Source organism: Chionomys nivalis, chromosome 22 (assembly GCF_950005125.1).
Source record: "Chionomys nivalis chromosome 22, mChiNiv1.1, whole genome shotgun sequence".
Taxonomy (NCBI): Eukaryota; Metazoa; Chordata; class Mammalia; order Rodentia; family Cricetidae; genus Chionomys; species Chionomys nivalis.
This window is the reverse complement of record NC_080107.1, coordinates 44,647,266-44,664,010: the sequence shown is the minus strand read 5'-3', so window position 1 is coordinate 44,664,010 and position 16,745 is coordinate 44,647,266. Positions and strand designations below refer to the sequence as shown.

The 16,745-nt window shown below is 49.5% G+C and overlaps 1 protein-coding gene and 1 pseudogene across 2 annotated transcripts; both read right to left on the bottom strand.

Annotated features, from left to right (window-relative positions):
- Nucleotides 1-3,354: 3,354 nt before the first annotated feature.
- On the bottom strand, nucleotides 3,355-3,511 carry LOC130864974 (U2 spliceosomal RNA; annotated as a pseudogene).
- A 3,424-nt stretch (nucleotides 3,512-6,935) lies between these two features.
- Nucleotides 6,936-16,395, bottom strand: Coq4 (coenzyme Q4). Of its 2 annotated transcripts, XM_057755764.1 has the most exons (7): nucleotides 16,314-16,395; nucleotides 16,102-16,233; nucleotides 14,653-14,749; nucleotides 14,014-14,116; nucleotides 9,526-9,655; nucleotides 8,155-8,248; nucleotides 6,936-7,774 (listed from the first exon to the last, which is right to left on the bottom strand). In XM_057755764.1, exons 1-7 carry the CDS (start codon nucleotides 16,381-16,383, stop codon nucleotides 7,603-7,605), a joined length of 798 nt encoding a protein of 265 aa, XP_057611747.1. In that variant the 5' UTR covers nucleotides 16,384-16,395; the 3' UTR covers nucleotides 6,936-7,602. The 2 variants fall into 2 exon arrangements, with proteins under 2 accessions (XP_057611747.1, XP_057611749.1); XM_057755766.1 differs by lacking the exon at nucleotides 9,526-9,655 and having other exon boundaries at nucleotides 14,043-14,116.
- Between the last annotated feature and the right edge of the window lie 350 nt (nucleotides 16,396-16,745).

The window sequence follows — 16,745 nt, the reverse complement described above, 5'->3', positions numbered from 1 at the left end:
GGCAAAAAACACAAATGCACATAAGATAAAGACATCATTTAAAAAAAAAACAAACCAAAACAAAAATACACACATAGGTTTTGGTAGCAGGCAGGCAGGCATGGTGAATCATACCTTTAATTCTAGCACTTAGGAGGCAAAGGATCTCTGTGACTTTGAGGCCAACCATGGCTACATTGGGAGACTGTTTCAAAACAATAGTGTGTGCGCGCGTGTGAGTGTGCTTTCATGTGTGTGTGCATGTGTGTGTGATTCTAGGGCTCACCTCACATCATTAGTGTGCAGATTGCAGATTTATGGGACACATTTGAAGCAGCGTTGACACATTTATTATTATAGTTTATGGGCTCTCTGACCACAGAGAGCACATCAATCAAATTCTAGGAGACATGGCTCCTGGTGTTTGGAGTCATCCTAAAGTACATAGAGTATCAGACTACGCCTTAGTGGAAGAGCCCTGCCCAGCTTGCCTAAGGACCAGCACCAAAAACTCAACCAATCAACCAAAAAAACCGAGCTGGACATTATGACATACAATTTTTTTGCCCACCAGTCATGCATGTGGCCCCTATGGCACACACATACATACTTTTAATCTCCACACTCAAGAGCCATAGGCAAGCCAGTCTCTGTGAATTCCAGGACAGCATGTTATATGTAGTGAGTTCCAGGACAGCCAGGGCTATAGGGAGACCTGTCTCCAAGTCAAAAACAACCAAAAACCAAGGGGCTGGGGAGCTGACTCAGTATACTTACTGCTTACCAGAGGACCCAGGTTTGGTTCCCAGCACCCACATTCAGCAGCCATGATGGCCTCTAACTCTAGCTCCCGGGGATCTGGAGTTCTCTTTCAGCCTCTGCCAGCATGCATACACATACGTATGAAAATAGAAAAATATATTTTTTTAAAAAAATTATTTATTTATTTATTATGTATACAATATTTTGTCTGCGTGTATGCCTGCAGGCCAGAAAGAGGGCACCAGACCTCATTACAGATGGTTGTGAGCCACCATGTGGTTGCTGGGAATTGAACTCAGGACCTTTGGAAGAGCAGGCAATGCTCTTAACTGCTGAGCCATCTCTCCAGCCCCGAAAAATATTTCTTTTTCAAAAAAGAAAGGAAGAACTATGCCAGTTTAGGTCATACAACATAGCAAGAGTTTGTAGCAAATTAAAAAAATATCTCTGGGCAGAAAGATCATGTCTGGTTGCATGCACAGGGATAAGCAAGTAATATAGGAAATGCTTGTTGAATGAATAAAAGGGAGGATGAGCAAGTTTATGGCAACCAGGAGCCACGAGTGTAAAGATGACACTTTCTGGACTGACTGCTTAGGGCATCTACAAGGTGGCAAGTGAGGAACTAGCTGCTGCCCTCTTCCCGGACTTGCCACGGTGGCCAAATTAAGGCTGTATCCCACAAAACACTGGGCGAGGGCTGAGGTCAAGAAGCCAAATACGGAGGAACAAGACGTTCTGCCTCCGAGCTGCTTGCTGTGGTCAGACACAGAGAGAGTAGATGAAGGTAAGTCTTGAATGGGTGCCCCCCCCCCATCCTGGCATTTCGTCTGCCCCAACACTCCTTGCGCTGTCTTCTTTGCCTTTTGGCCAGATGCAGCTAGGATGCGGTCCTTGGCCCTAGGGGCCAGGCTTTGACAAAATCACTCTCCCAGAGCCCAGAGCCTATCTGCATCTGCACCTGTTGACTAGAAATCCTCCTGGGGGAGTAGTAGAGCTGGAGAGATGGCTCAGTGGTTAAGAGCACTGACTGCTCTTCCAGAGGACCGGGGTTCAATTTCCAGCACCCACATGGCAGCTTACAACTGTCTGTGACTCCGGTTCTAGGAGACCGGACACCCTCACACAGATATAATTGCAGGCAAAACACTAATGTACATAAAATAAAAGTAATTAAAAAAAGAAATCTCTCCTGGCCAGTTAAGAATTCAACATAATTGCTAGGCAGTGGTGGCACATGCCTTTAATGCCAGCACTTGGGAGGCAGAGGCAGGTGGATCTCTGTGAGTTCGAAACCAGCCTGTTCTACAAGAGCTAGTTCCAGGACAGACTCCAAAGCCACAGAGAATTTCTGTCTCGAAAATACAAACAAGGCCGGGCGGTGGTGGCGCACGCCTTTAATCCCAGCACTCAGGAGGCAGAGGCAGGAGGATCTCTGTGAGTTTGAGACCAGCCTGGTCTACAAGAGCTAGTTCCAGGACAGGAACCAAGAGCTACAGAGAAACCCTGTCTCGAAAAATCAAAAAAAAGAAAGAAAAAACAAACAAAAAAGAGTTAAAGGTGATATGGTGGTCCTCTCAAATGGAGCTGGCACATGGAGACCCTCAGCTGACCTCAACTCTGAGGCCAGATGTGGCACTGTCTTTTGATGGTTTTGTCAACTTAACAGTCTAGAGTCACCTGGGTGATGGGCCTGTGGACATGCCTGTACAAACCCTGGGCAGAGGATCCTGAGTAGTATTTTTTTTTTCAAAATTATTTATTTATTATGTATACAGTGTTCTGCCAGCATGTATCCCTGCAGGTCAGAAGAGGGCACCAGATCTCCTTACGGATGGTTGTGAGCCACCATGTGGTTGCTGGGAATTGAACTCAGGACTTCTGGAAGAGCAGCCAGTGCTCTTAACCTCTGAGCCCTCTCTCCAGCCCTCTGAGTAGTAAATAAAGAAAACTAGCTAGCTAGGCATGGTGGTACACACGTCTTTAATTCCAGCACTCAGGAGGCAAAGGCAGACAGATCTCTATGTGTCCTATGACCTACATAGCGAGTTTCAGACTAGCCACAACTACACGGTGAGAACCTGTCTCTAATACAAAAAAAAGAGAGCTAGCTGAGCACTTGCGTGATTCATTGCTCCTATTTCCTGATTATACATATGATATGACCAGAGGCTTTTAAATTTTTGTTTAAAAAATAAAAAATAAAGAAACAAAATTGAAAGCCAGGAGGTGGTGGCATAGGCCTTTAATCCCAGCACTCAGGAGGCAGAGGCAGACACACCTCTCAGTTTGAGGCCAGCCTGTTCTACAAAGTGAGTTCCAGGACAGCCAGGGCTACACAGAGAAAACAAAACAAAACGAAGCAAAAAGCTGTTTGGATTTTTTTCACCATTCCTGGAGGTCTGAAATACCAGGTCAATTCATGAAATGGGTGAAACAGGCTGGGTGGTGGTGGCACACGCCTTTAATCCCAGCACTTGGGAGGCAGAGGCAGGTGGATCTCTGGGAGTTCGAGGCCAGCCTGGTCTACAAGAGCTAGTTCCAGGACAGGCTCCAAAGCTACAGAGAAACCTTGTCTTGAAGAAAAAAAAAAAAAAAAAAAAAGAAAGAAAGAAAAAGAAAAAAAGAAATGGGTGAAACAAGCTCCCATTCCAACCCCTAGCTCCAAAAATCGTCTTACTATATTGTCATTGGATAGAGGATGTATCAGATATTAAACTGATAAGAATAGATGCTACACTTGATCTTAGCCAAAAGACCGGGAAACATTTAGAAGTACTAATTTGATATGCATGAATGTTTGTCTGTATTTGGGTGCCTGTGTAGGTCAGAAGAGAGCACCAGGTTAGAAGAGGGCGTTGGATCCCCTGGCACTGGAGTATCAGTGGTTGTGAGTCCCCATGTGGGTGCTGGGAATTGAACCAGGGTCCTTTGTCAAGAGCAAAAAAAGGGCTCTCAACCACTAAACCATTTCTCCAGCAACCTGTTGCCTTTACTTTTCTTCTTCCTTCCTTTTCTTTTCTGTTTTTTTTTTTTGTTGTTGTTGGTTGTTTTGTTTATTTTGTGACAAAAGTTTCTCTGTATAGCTCTGGTTGTCCTGGAACTCAGTTTGTAGACCAGACTTGTTTTGGAATATTTAACTGTGTAAAGATGTTTCATTTTTCTGCTGCCTTTGTTAGCAATTTAAAGGTATGTTGCATTTGTTTATGTTACATTTGTTTAATTATGTGTTGCTGTTTAACCTTGCCTGCCTAAGGCACGTAATTGGTCTAATAAAAAACTGAACAGTCAATTACTAGGCAGGAGAGGGAGAGGCAGGGATTGAGGTCAGAGAGAATAAACAGGAGGAGAAATCTAGGCTAGAGAGAGAAGAAGAGAACAAGGGAGAAAGAGGGGGACATGCTTGGGGCCAGAAGCCAGGCAGCCACCAGCCAGCCAGACATGAGAAGCAGTGAAAGGAGAGGAACGAAGGGAGGGAGGGAGGGAGGGAGGGAGGGAGGGAGGGAGGAAGGAAGGAAGGAAGGAAGGAAGGAAGGAAGGAAAGAAGGTAGGAAGGAAGGAAGGAAGGAAGGAAGGAAAGAAGGTAGGAAGGAAGGAAGGAAGGAAGGAAGGAAGGAAGGAAAGAAGGTAGGAAGGAAGGAAGGAAGGAAGGAAGGAAGGAAGGAAGGAAAGAAGGTAGGAAGGAAGGAAGGAAGGAAGGAAGGAAGGAAGGAAGGAAAGAAGGTAGGAAGGAAGGAAGGAAGGAAGGAAGGAAAGAAGGAAGGAAGGAAGGTAGGAAGGTAGGAAGGAAGGAAGGAAGGAAGGAAGGAAGGAAGGAAAGAAGGAAGGAAGGAAGGAAGGAAAGAAGGAAGGAAGGAAAGAAGGTAGGAAGGAAGGAAGGAAGGAAAGAAGGTAGGAAGGAAGGAAAGAAGGAAGGAAAGAAGGAAGGAAGGGAGAGAGAGAGAGAGAAAGATGTTGATGTGTTGCTTTTATTGGCTAATAAATAAACTGCTTTGGACCTATAACAGGGCAGAACTTAGGTAGGTGGGGAAGATGGAACTGAATGCTGGGAGGAAGAAGGCAGAGTCAGGGAGCTGCCATGGAGCCACTGGAGATAGATGTGCTAAATCTTTGCTGGTAGGCCACGACCTTGTGGTGATATACAGATTAATAGAAATGGGTTAAATTAATATGTAAGAGTTAGCCAATAAGAAGCTAAAGCTAATGGGCCAAGCAGTGATTTAATTAATACGGTTTCTATGTGATTATTTCAGGTCTAAGCTAGCTGGGTGGCGGGATGAACAAGCAGGCCCTCCACCAACAGAAAGAAAGAAGGGAGGGAGGGAGAGAAGGAGGGAGGAAGGTAAAAACCCCCAAGGCAAAATGTAGATGAAGAGAAACAGATTAAAATAAACGCTAAGGTAAGGTCAAGCATTCATAACTAATAAGTCTCCACGTCATGATTTTGGAACAGGCTGGTGGCCCAAAAGAGAAAGCCTGGAATGTGGGCTGGCCTTGAACTCAGAGCTCAGCCTGTGTCTGCCCCTAGTGCTGGGATTAAAGGTGTGCAGCACCACCGCCTGCTCCCACATGCCTCTCTATGCTCCTGTTGCTTTACCTTCACCCCAAGATGGACTGAAACACTTCTCCCTTTCACTGCTTTTGTCAGAGTGTTTATGTATAGGAGGGAAGGGAAGCCGCCGGTTCACGAAGTTGCTCTAGGCTCAGCTCCCTTGACTCTTTGGCTCTGCCATCCTTTAGTGGCTTCTCTGTAATCGCTGCACGGGAGCTAACATGCACATTGAAAGCAGCTAACTTAACCAAGAACAGCTCTGCAGACTCAGGGAGCTCAGACTCTCCAGACCCCCAAGGGCTTGGCTCATAGGTGTTTACCAGCCACACCCACAACTACACATAGCCATTTCGTTCCTTTGGCTGGAGGAGCTATGAGTTATAGCAATCCTTCTGCTTGACTTTGCCCATGGTGACTTCAGAGCTCACCATAGACCTTCCTGGCCAACGACAACTTCCATTTCCTAAGGGCTCACGACGTAACAAGTGCTGCCAGGCATCATCCTACCGAGCTGCCACCTCATGTGTGTTAGGTGTTCAAAACTCATTTTAAAGATGGGAGACAGGCTTGGAGGAGACGAGAGTGCGCAAGGAAGCAGAGCAGGCCAGTGGCAGGGCTAGGGCTGCCCCGGGAGCCTGCGTGTCCAAGCACAGACAGCGTCAATGCTGCCTACGGTGTTACATGTGTACGTGTGGTGTTGGAGATGAGACCCAGAGCCTTGTGCAGGTCAGACAATTGCTCTACACTGAGCTATATCCCCAACACTTCATTGTTCACTTAAAAAGATTTATTTATGTGTATGAACATTTTATGGGCATGTATTTATATGCATCTGTGCCTGGGGCCCAGAGAGATCAGAAGAGAGAAACAGATCACAGCAACAGATCACAGAACTGGAATTATAGGTGGTTATGAACTACCATGTGGAGTTTGGGAATTAAACCCGGGTCTTCTTTAAGAGCAACAAATATTCTTAACTGCTGAACCCATCATTTTTAACAATAAAGTTTCACGTTGTATTTATTTCACACATATGTGAGGGCATGCCTACCATGGTACGAAAGTGGTCATCGGAGGACAATCTGCACAGTTGGTTTTCAGTGTCCATATGTGGGTCTTGGGGAAGGATTCAGGCTGCCAGGCTTGGTGACAAATGCTTTGACATTCATAAATCATCTAATGGGCCCTGTTTTATTTTCTTCCAGCTTTGAAATTTCATTTTGTTGAGTGTATGTGTATAGGGGCACATGCATGGAGACATTGGGTCCTGGGGACTAAAATTCGGCCATGGGGCAGTGGCAAAGACCTCCACGGCCGAGCCGTTTCGCTGGTGCGCTTTGCTGGTTTTCATTAGGGGGAGGCAGAAGCAGCTTTATCCTCTGACTCTTGCATAGGCACTATCATTGATCCTGTCTTGATGTCAGAAGTCTAGCTTAGAAACAGAAGGGACACCATGGCACTGGTGGGGCACACCTTTAATCCCAGCACTCGGGGGGCAGAGGCAGATGGATCTCTGTGAGTTCAAGGCCAGCCTGCACTACAGAGCCAGTTTGAGAACAGTTAAGGCTGTTACACAGAGAAATTCTGTCTTAAAACATCCCCCCCCCCCAAAAAAAAGGGACTTGTTAGCTTTCTGCTGGCTGGGGACTTGATTCCTAGACTGCCTGACTTCAGACCCAATGACAGCAACTTGGGAAGGAATCCCCACAACCAGCACCTCAGGCCTAAGACCAAGGGAGACCAGCACTCTAGGTCTGATGGGAACCTTTATTCAGAGAGCAGAGATGCCACCCACTTCTTCACCATTCCTTCCAGGGCTTTGGAACAGGGTGTAGTCAGTGGTCAAGCCCTGTCAGGGTAACTGTCCAGAAGAGGGGCTGATGGGCCGGGCTGTGGTGGCGCACGCCTTAAATCCCAGCACTTGGGAGGCAGAGGCAGGCGGATCTCTGTGAGTTCGAGACCAGCCTGGTCTACAAGAGCTAGTTCCAGGACAGGCTCCAAAACCACAGAGAAACCCTGTCTCGAAAAACCAAAAAAAAAAAAAAAAAAAAGAAGAGGGGCTGAACAATCCACGATGATCCAAGATGGCTGTTCCAGGCACACACACTGCTCTCTTTGGATAGCTCACAGACCCCTCACGGCCGTGCCTGCTCTCTCCTGGGCTGGCCTCAAGGCACATGACAGCAGTGACTATAAAAATTGAGATCAATAACACGCTGTATTCAAGGTTCAAAGAGAAGGGCTCCTTTGTCCCAAGGAAGGCAGTGTGTGGAAAGGCAGGCTTGGCCCTCCAGGTGCAGCAGTGCAGGCTAGGCCTGGCCCTGGATATGTGTCGGGGGAGGACTGATGCACAGCTCTTCCCGCAGGGCTGTCAGGGGCTGCTCCCACCGCCGCTCGTAGTAGAGGTTGAGGACACATGGGGCCCGGCGCCCGTTCTGGATTGCCCAAGGGATCAGCTCAGAGAACAGCACTGGAAGGTTCCTGTGGGATAGGAAGGAAAGACGTAAGGTCCCGAAGGGCACAGCAGACTGCTCAGTCAACCCTCCAACAGACCTAAGTGGCCCTCAGTGAGGAAAGTTCCCATGTCCCACAGCACACACCCTGAACCCGGTGGAGCTCAGATTTAAATATAGAGCCATCCAACTCCAGAAACACACCTTCATGTTGCCAATGCTCATTTTGATCCGGCCCTGGGGCCTGGCCCAAGGCTCTGGGGTTTGTTTGCTCACTGCCTCAGTTTCCTTTCCTGCCTCATTCTTCTCATCTTTGCTTCCTGGGGAGGCACCAGGCACCTGCATGCCCTTACCCACTTCCTGGAGCCCCGACCTTCTGAAATCTCCTTCCACCCCCAGAAAACTTACTGAGCACGGAGGCGGATGGGTCCAAAGAGTGCTCCCAGGATGCACATGGGCAGGCCGGTCTGCACAGCTTCAAACCACTTCACCACAACCTCTCCTAGAGGCAAGAGGTGAGGAGCGGGGAGTCAGTGATGTTGGAACGGCCCCCAGTGAGGCATGGTCTCCTTTTACACTTCTAGGTTTGTTTGCTGGTGTCTAGTCCCATCCTATATGGGCTGTGGGACATTTGGCTAGAAGTGAGGGAAGGTCCAGCACATGGGGACAGCATGCAGAGGATCTCAAAGGCCAGGCTAACAATGGTCTGTACAGGCCACAGGGAGTTTCTGTGGGTTTCAGAAGCAGGGATCCTTGGTGTCTAGAGACAAGGGGAGGCAGGCATGGAGGAATGAGAATGTAGGGCAGGTGCTACCAGGATGCAGGAACTGAGCTAGCTGGTAAAGAAGGGGTATGAACAGGGACCGTGCCTGGAATACAGAACTGGTAGGTTACCTTGCCATTGGCCACTCAGTTGTCTATTGGGCCAGCATGCACCCAGCACACTGGTGGACACACTAGCACGTACCCAGCATACTGGTGAGCACCCCAGCACTCACTCACCCAGCATACTGGTGGGCACCCTAGCACTCACTCACCCAGCATACTGGTGGGCACCCCAGCACTCACCCAGCATACTGGTGGGCACCCCAGCACTCACTCACCCGGCATACTGGTGGGCACCCCAGCACTCACTCACCCAGCATACTGGTGGGCACCCCAGCACTCACTACCCAGCACTTTGGTGGGCACCCCAGCACTCACCTGGCATATTGGTGGGCATCCAGCACTCACCCACCTAGCATACTGGTGGGCATCCCAGCACTCACTCACCCAGCAGATTGGTGGGCACCCCAGCACTCACCCAGCACATTGGTGGGCACCCCAGCACTCACTCACCCAGCATACTGGTGGGCACCCCAGCACTCACTTACCCAGCACACTGGTGGGCACCCCAGCACTCACTCACCTAGCATACTGGTGGGCACCCCAGCACTCACCCGGCATACTGGTGGGCACCCCAGCACTCACCTGGCATATTGGTGGGCATCCAGCACTCACCCACCTAGCATACTGGTGGGCATCCCAGCACTCACTCACCCAGCAGATTGGTGGACACCCCAGCACTCACTCACCCAGCACATTGGTGGGCACCCCAGCACTCACTCACCCAGCATACTGGTAGGCACCCCAGCACTCACTCACCCAGCATACTGGTGGGCACCCCAGCACTCACCTGGCATATTGGTGGGCACCCAGCACTCACCCACCCAGCATACTGGTGGGCACCCCAGCATTCACTCACCCAGCACATTGGTGGGCACCCCAGCACTCACTCACCCAGCATATTGGTGGGCATCCCCAGCAGCGTGTGGAGCATGTCGTGCACCTCTCGGTATCTCTGGATCACATAGGCTAGTTCCTCATCGTCCACAAAACGGGTAGGTGCTCGTGTATCTGGGGAGACCCTCTGGCGAACACAACCCTTACTTGGACTCCTTCCCATCAGCCCCCCAGGACTCATCTGGCCTGCAGCTAGTTGAGTCTCAGCCATTCCCCCCAAACTCATACCCTATCTGAGAATCCTGTTTCCATCCACACCTACCAACAGGGGAAGATCCCCATTGCGCCCACTCCCAACTCACAATGCCTGTTGGAATCTACAGCCTTAGTGAGGGAAGGGGGAGTATGGACTTTATGTTTTGTAAGACAGGAAGTTCTGGGATTAGTTGCACATAAAATGAACATACTAGGAGCTGGGGAGTCGACTTGGTCAATAAAGTGATTGTTGTACGTCCCCAGCAGCTACACAGTAAACAAACAAAAGCGTGGTTGCAGCCCATGTGCCTGTAACCCCAGCACATGGAAGGCAGAAACAGGAGGTGACCTGGGACTTGCAGGCCAGTCAGGTTAGTCAAACTGATGATCTCCAAGTTTGAGCTGACTCAAAACATAAAGTTGAGGAAGACACTTGTCAACCTCTAGAATCTACACACATGCAGACACACACACATATAAATTTGTACACACAAAATAAATACACCATTACTGAACTATAAACTTAATGATTGCCACGGAGCTGAGGGTGTAGCTTGGTTGGTAGGGTGCGGGCCTACCATACCCTTGGTACTGCATGAAACCGGGCATAGTGGCACATAGCTGTAATCCCAGCAGTCTCAAGGTAGAGGCAGAAGGATCAGGAGTCCAAGGTCATTTTTAGCAACATAAAGAATTTGAGGCCACCCTGGGCTATGCTATGAGCCTATTCTAAAAGTCAAAAGTAAATGCCAAAATGTCACTATTAAGTTAATTCTATAGGCTTCCTTTCACTTTATTCCTGGGGCCATTAGGAAGCTTTAAATACTCCATATGGTCCAAGTCCAGTCTGGACACCTGAGGACAGGGCTTGCCATTCACTCACTGCTGTGACTCTGGTGCCTAGGCCAGGACCCAGATGAACAACTTCTATTTTGTTTTGTAGGAAGGCTCTTGCTGTGCATCCCTGGCTGATCTTGAAATCATGGCCATTCTTCTGTGCAGCCTCCCTAATGCTGGGATTGCAGGTGTGTACACTCTTTGAGCACAGGTAAGGAGGTGGATTATCCTCACTTACTGAACCCTGCTCCTGAGTCTGCATCGGTGCCTGAACACACGGGGTCAGCCTGGCCAGCCTGCTCCAAGCATGCCCTCCGCTTACCCAGGAGCTGACAGACTTGAGATCTGTGCGGCAGCTCTGGCATAGCGCTATGCGTGGTGCTAATCTGTGGCCTTGCTGGGTCTCACGGCCTCATTTCTTCTTGCTGTATGAAGCTGAAGCCATCACAGAAACAGCAGTCGGTTTCACTGAGAATGTACTGTGGGCCAGGTACACGTGACATCCTTTACCCACTCTGCCATCCTCTGCCCTCTCAGTATTCTAGGAGGGAGATACTACCAGGAACTTCAGAAATAGGTGCGAAGAAACATGGCTAGGGGGGCGAAGTGTGGGGCCCAAGATCGCACAGCTGAAGTGGCTGAGTTAACCCGGAACACAGTCTGTAAGCCTTTAAACCCAGTAGCCTTGGCATTCATTATCAACTGGGCACATTAATGCCCTGAAGATAAAAGGATTTTCTTCCGGGTAGGCTTTGTGTAGGGCTGTGAAACTGGGAAGATAGGCAGGGCACTACCTCTGTTCCTTTGATTTGCCAAAGAATGACCACATCTTTCAGCAATGTCAGCCTCAACCCCCATGGCTTTACCATGATCCTTCACCTAAATCTCTGTAGGGCTCTAGAAGCGCCACATCTCCAGACTGCCACCGCAGTAGGGACAATGCTGGGTAAGGTGCCCAGGCCGGCCCGCAGGATGCCCCCCCACGCCCCGCATCAACAGGCCTGAGGTTTCTGGAGAATCAGAAGCTGTCCCTCCCACGGTGGCACTTGGGGCAGGTTCTCACTGATGAAATAACTGGCATCCTGGTGAAACTAGGGCAAGAGACAGCCCTGCCAAGGCACAGGTGCTAGCAGAGGGCAAGAGGCAGGTTACTGTCTTGAAGCAATGCCTTGATTTAATTTAGTTTTCATATTTATTTATTTTTCAATTTTGAGACAGGGTTTCTCTGTGTAATTCGCTTTATAGACCAGGCTGGCCTAGAACTCACAAAGTTCCACCTGCCTCTGCCTCCCAAGTGCTGGGATTAAAGGCATGTGCCACCACCACCCAGCTCATAACAAGCATACTTAACTGAGCCATCTCTCCAGCCCATCTGCCTGTTAAAGACAGGATCTTGCCATGTAAGTATGGCAGGGCTGGCTACTCCCTATGTAGCCACAGCTGATTATGAACTCAGTGGCACCCCTCCTGCTTCATCCTCTCAAGTACTAGGCTTGTAGGTGCACATCACTACATTGGACTTGATTTTCAGGTTTTTTTAAATGTGTATGTTCGTATGCACATGTATGGCATGTGTGTGTGGCCAGAGGTTGGTGTTGACTGTCTCCCTCATGCCCCCTTAGTTTCTGAGACAGATCTCAGACTGAACCTGGAGCTCACTGACTCAGATCAGCTGGCTGGACAGCGAGCTTTGGAATCAATTCTCCCTCCCTCCAAAGTGCCAGGGTTACAGGTATGAACTGCCACCTCTGGTTGCACATGGGCGCTGAGGATCCAAACTCAGGTACTTATGCTTAAGCAGCAAGCACCGTCCCAGCAGAGCCATCGTCCCGGCCTCTGTATCGTCCTTCTCAACAGGGCTTAGAGGACTCTCCTCCTTAACCCTACAGAGCGACATTGCCTCATCTTCCACGTTTCCCTGGAAAGGTCTCTCCCGACCGCTCCACCAAGTGGCCTCCTCTACCCGTCCAGAGATACCCTATACCAATCATATTGTTCCCTTCAGGGCGTCCATCTGCTAGGCTTACCAGCAGGAGTTTGGCTAGTTTTGTTCATTGTGTCCCATGGTTGAGAATGAAGTCTGGTTATTCTAAGTACTCAAGAAATACTCTGCACCACAAAAGGGGATGGACAGGGAGGGTCTCATGTGTCCCAGGATGGCCAAAAAAATATTATGCAGATAAGGCTGGCCCTGACCTCCGGATCCTTTTCCTTCTACTCCACACCAAGTTCATGCAGTGCTGGGGACGGAACCCAGGGCTTTGTGCACAAACTCTACCAACTGAGCTACATCCCCAGACTGCTACGTTTTCATTTGAGTTTTTTCTTTTTTTTTCTTCTTTTTTCTTTTCTTTTCTTTTTTTTTTTTTTTTTTTGGTTTTTCGAGACAGGGTTTCTCTGTAGCTTTGGAGCCTGTGCTGGAACTAGCTCTTGTAGACCAGGATGGCCTCGAACTCACAGAGATCCGCCTGCCTCTGCCTCCCGAGTGCTGGGATTTCATTTGAGTTTTTTCAAAACTACTTCATTAGCTGCCTCTGTAATAAGAGCACAAGCTGCACAGGGACGGGAACCTGGCTTGCTACACCCCAGCACATGGAAGGATGGTGGCAGACGCTGAGTCGTGAGTCCATCGATAGTTGGCATTTCAATTGTGTATTTTAATAAATAAGGTTTGCTTGGGGATCGGGAGAGTAAAACAGCCCCACTGGTCAGCCTTACCGACCAGGCAGTGGTAATACACACCTTTAATCCCAGTAGCCACATTAGTTGCCATAGAAACCAGGCGGTGCATGCCTTTAATCCCAGCCCAGAGAGGATTATAAAATGGGAGGAGACAGCTCTTAGTCACAGTCTCATTCTGAGATTTCTGGAGTCAGGATCACCATTTCAGACTGAGGTCGAGGTAAGAGCCAGTGGCTAGCTGCTTTGCTTTTTGGATCTTCAGGTTAAATCCCAATATCAGTCTCTGAATTTTTATTAACTGTGCTTCATTGAGAACCCCCTTTCCTCTCATCATCTTCCTTGCCTGGTGCTGGCCATACTCGAGAGAGGCGGGGGGCACAGGGCAGTGGGTCAAAGAGTATGCTGGTGTTGAACACTGCCCTGAGAGAAACTAGCTGTAAAGCGACCAAGGTATTTCACTAGGCTGTGTCTGTGTCCTCATCTCTTGCAAGAGGATGACAACAGAACATACCTGACAGGGTCACTGGGAGGATCTGGCCAGATCATGTACCAGCCTGGTAGCTGGCATGCAACAGGAGGTTAATAACCTCTAGCCGGTGCCAGTATCCGGGATGACGTTCCCAGCCCATTTGCCCATCCCATAGAAAAATGACTGAAAAGCACTCGTGCCTGAGTTGGCAGCTCGGGCACTTCCCTGCCCTAGGCTATCGTCCCTATGCCACTTCTCTGCCCTTGCTGGAACTGCTAGATGCACAGAGCCTGGAAACTCACATTCACATCCAGGAAGCGGAGATACGCACGGCCCAGAGAGCCTTCAGGCAGGCTCCGGAGCTTGCTTAGGTCAAGGGTGGACAGTGAGATCCGGGGACGCTCTCTGAAAGACAGGATGCAGGAGGTGAGACTGGGAGTGTGTCAGCCAAGGTTAGTGAAAGGGTCACATAGAGGAAGTTGGGGTGTGCAAAGGGTCATAGGACATCCATGTAGCCACATGTCCTAATGGAGCTCTACAGTATTGGGGACTGTGGAGACCATCACAAATCAGGGCTGAGCTAGCACCTTCAAAGTCATGATCCAGTCAGACGAGGGGTCACAGATATGATAAAAGAGTATTCCCAAGTGACATTGCAGGAAGGGGATAGCAAGAACACATTTGGAGGGGTACAGTTAACACACCAAGACTTAATGCAAGTGGAGTCTTGAGGCTGACACTGGACTAAGACAACATATTGTTCAACCCAGGGGATCCATCCTACACACGTGCATGTGTGCTCTTGGTACTGAGCAGGGCCTGGGCAGTGCGTCGTCCACCCGTAGTCCTCTGAAGGGCTCCTTACAGGAAGAGGACTAACACAGTGTGACTCTAGAAAGGTCGGGACCCCTGCCAAATGTTAAGGCAAAGTTGGGACCTACTGTAGGATCTGGGAACCCTCTGGATCCTTCTTCATCTGGTCCCTGAGGAATTTCAGGGTGTGGCATCCTGTGGTCTCCCCTAGAACTGCAACCATGTCTAAAAGGACAGAAATGGGACAGATGGAGGGTGGGGTCCTTTTGGTTTTTAAGACAGCCTGTCTTTGTAGTACAGACTGTCCTGGAACTCACTATGTAGACCAGGCTTGCCTCAAACACTCAGAGAGATCTTCCTGCCTCTGTGTCCCAAGTGCTAGGTTAAAGGTATTTGCCATCATAATAGCTTTTTTTTCTTTGACATGGTTTCTCTGTGTAACAGCCTTAGTTTTAGTTATGCTGGAACTCGCTCTGCAGACCAGGCTGGCCTCAGACTAACAGAGAGCCATCTGCCTGCCTCTGCCTCCCGAAAGCCGGCAACAGCTGGTATTCTTGTTTCTTTTTTTTTTTTTTTGAGACAGGGTTTCTCTGTGGCTTTGGTTCCTGTCCCGGAACTAGCTCTTGTAGACCAGGCTACCAGGCTGGCCTCGAACTCCCAGAGATCCGCCTGCCTCTGCCTCCCGAGTGCTGGGATTAAAGGCGTGCGCCACCACCGCCCGGCGACAGCTGGTATTCTTAACATTACTAACCTACTAGAATGTGAAGGCTTTACTCATCAGAGTGTGTGAGTGACTTCCATATCCCATTTTCAAAAAAAGATTACCATGTTTTCACTGACTAGTACAGGCCAGGCTTCAGATTAAATGGCGATGAAGGGCTGACGTAGCTAAGCCGACGGAGAGTTTGGTTAGCACGCTCAAAGCCTGGAGTTTGAATCCCAGCATCACATACCTGTAATACCAGCATTCGCAGGGTGGGGAGGCAGGACAATCAGGAATTCAAAGTCATCCTGAGCTAAGTAGCGAGTTAGAGGCCCGCCTAGTCTACATCAGGCCTTGTTTTAACAAAACAACAATTCTTAAAAATGGTGCTAGATTTGAGTGCAGGTACAATCACTACATGTGACTTTATATGTCTTCTTCCTCTCCTTCCCGTCTTCTTTTCTTTTACAAAGACTGGCCATGTAGCTCAAGCTGGTGTTGAACTGATTCAGCAAAGAAAACCATGTTCTTGACCTTACCAAGTTTACTACCTAGTGAGAATGTGATAATGTGGTGTACCGTCAAGTCATTCAGTCCAAAGGTTAATATGCATGGATGACAGACTCTCCCAAGAATTACAAAAAAACAGACCTGTATTTAGATTTCACGCTTCTTTCTCCTCTCCTCCCTCTGCCCAGCAGATTCATTGCAGTGACTTTGGCTAGAACCAGGCACCTGATTATCATAAACGTTCCTGGGGACTATGAGATAGACGCAGCCAGATTTGGGTGCCCACGACTGCCTGATTCTCCGGTCAGGAAACCAACTCTGACAGAGGCCCGGGCATTCAAGGGCGGGGAGCAAACGGCTTTACCGTGGCGATAGGGGTTGTAGAGCGCCATTCCCGCCGAGCCTGCGGCCAGTAGTATCTTTTGCAGCGAGGTGGTGGGGATATGGTCCGGATACAACGGGCGGGTGCCATGGCTCCCGGTCCTGAGGGGTACATCTGCAGGGCAGGAAAGGGGTACAGGTGAGAGGAGCCCGGTTCCACCAGTCGCCGCGGATGCCCAGGTCAGGGCTGCTCACCTACAGCTAGCCGCAGACCGCGCGGGCAATTGCGGTGCAGACGCAGGGAGCGAAGTAGCAGGGTCACCATGGCAGCGGACGTCCGCGGCGGGTGGGCGGGGCTCCGCTGGCACGACGGAGGCCGGAGAAGTCAAAAGGCTCTACCGGGACAGCACTCACTGTGCCATTTTGATCGGAAGTGCTGTAATAAGGACGGGGGAATGGGAAAGTCACAGGATCTGTCTTCCACTGACGTAAGAATTCTTGCTGTGAGCTAGGCGTTATTGATAGCGCATGCCTGTCAACCCAGCACTTGACACCTGGAAGCCTGAGGATCTTTTCTAGGTCCTTCTTGGCTGTTTACTAAGTTCGAAGCCAGCCTGGGCTACTTGAGACCTTGCCTAAAACACAAAGAGCCGTGTGAATTACATCTGTCACCCCAGTATTTGGGAA

Excerpts from the sequence above, each read along its gene's own strand:
- Coq4 (XM_057755764.1), bottom strand. The coding sequence starts at position 16,383 with ATGGTGACCCTGCTACTTCGCTCCCTGCGTCTGCACCGCAATTGCCCG. Across the intron at positions 14,117-14,652 it reads GAGGGTTCCCAGATCCTACA|AGAGCGTCCCCGGATCTCAC; the intron begins GTAGGTCCCAAC and ends CCTGTCTTTCAG. Across the intron at positions 8,249-9,525 it reads GATGCCCACCAATATGCTGG|GAGAGGTTGTGGTGAAGTGG; the intron begins GTGAGTGAGTGC and ends TCTTGCCTCTAG.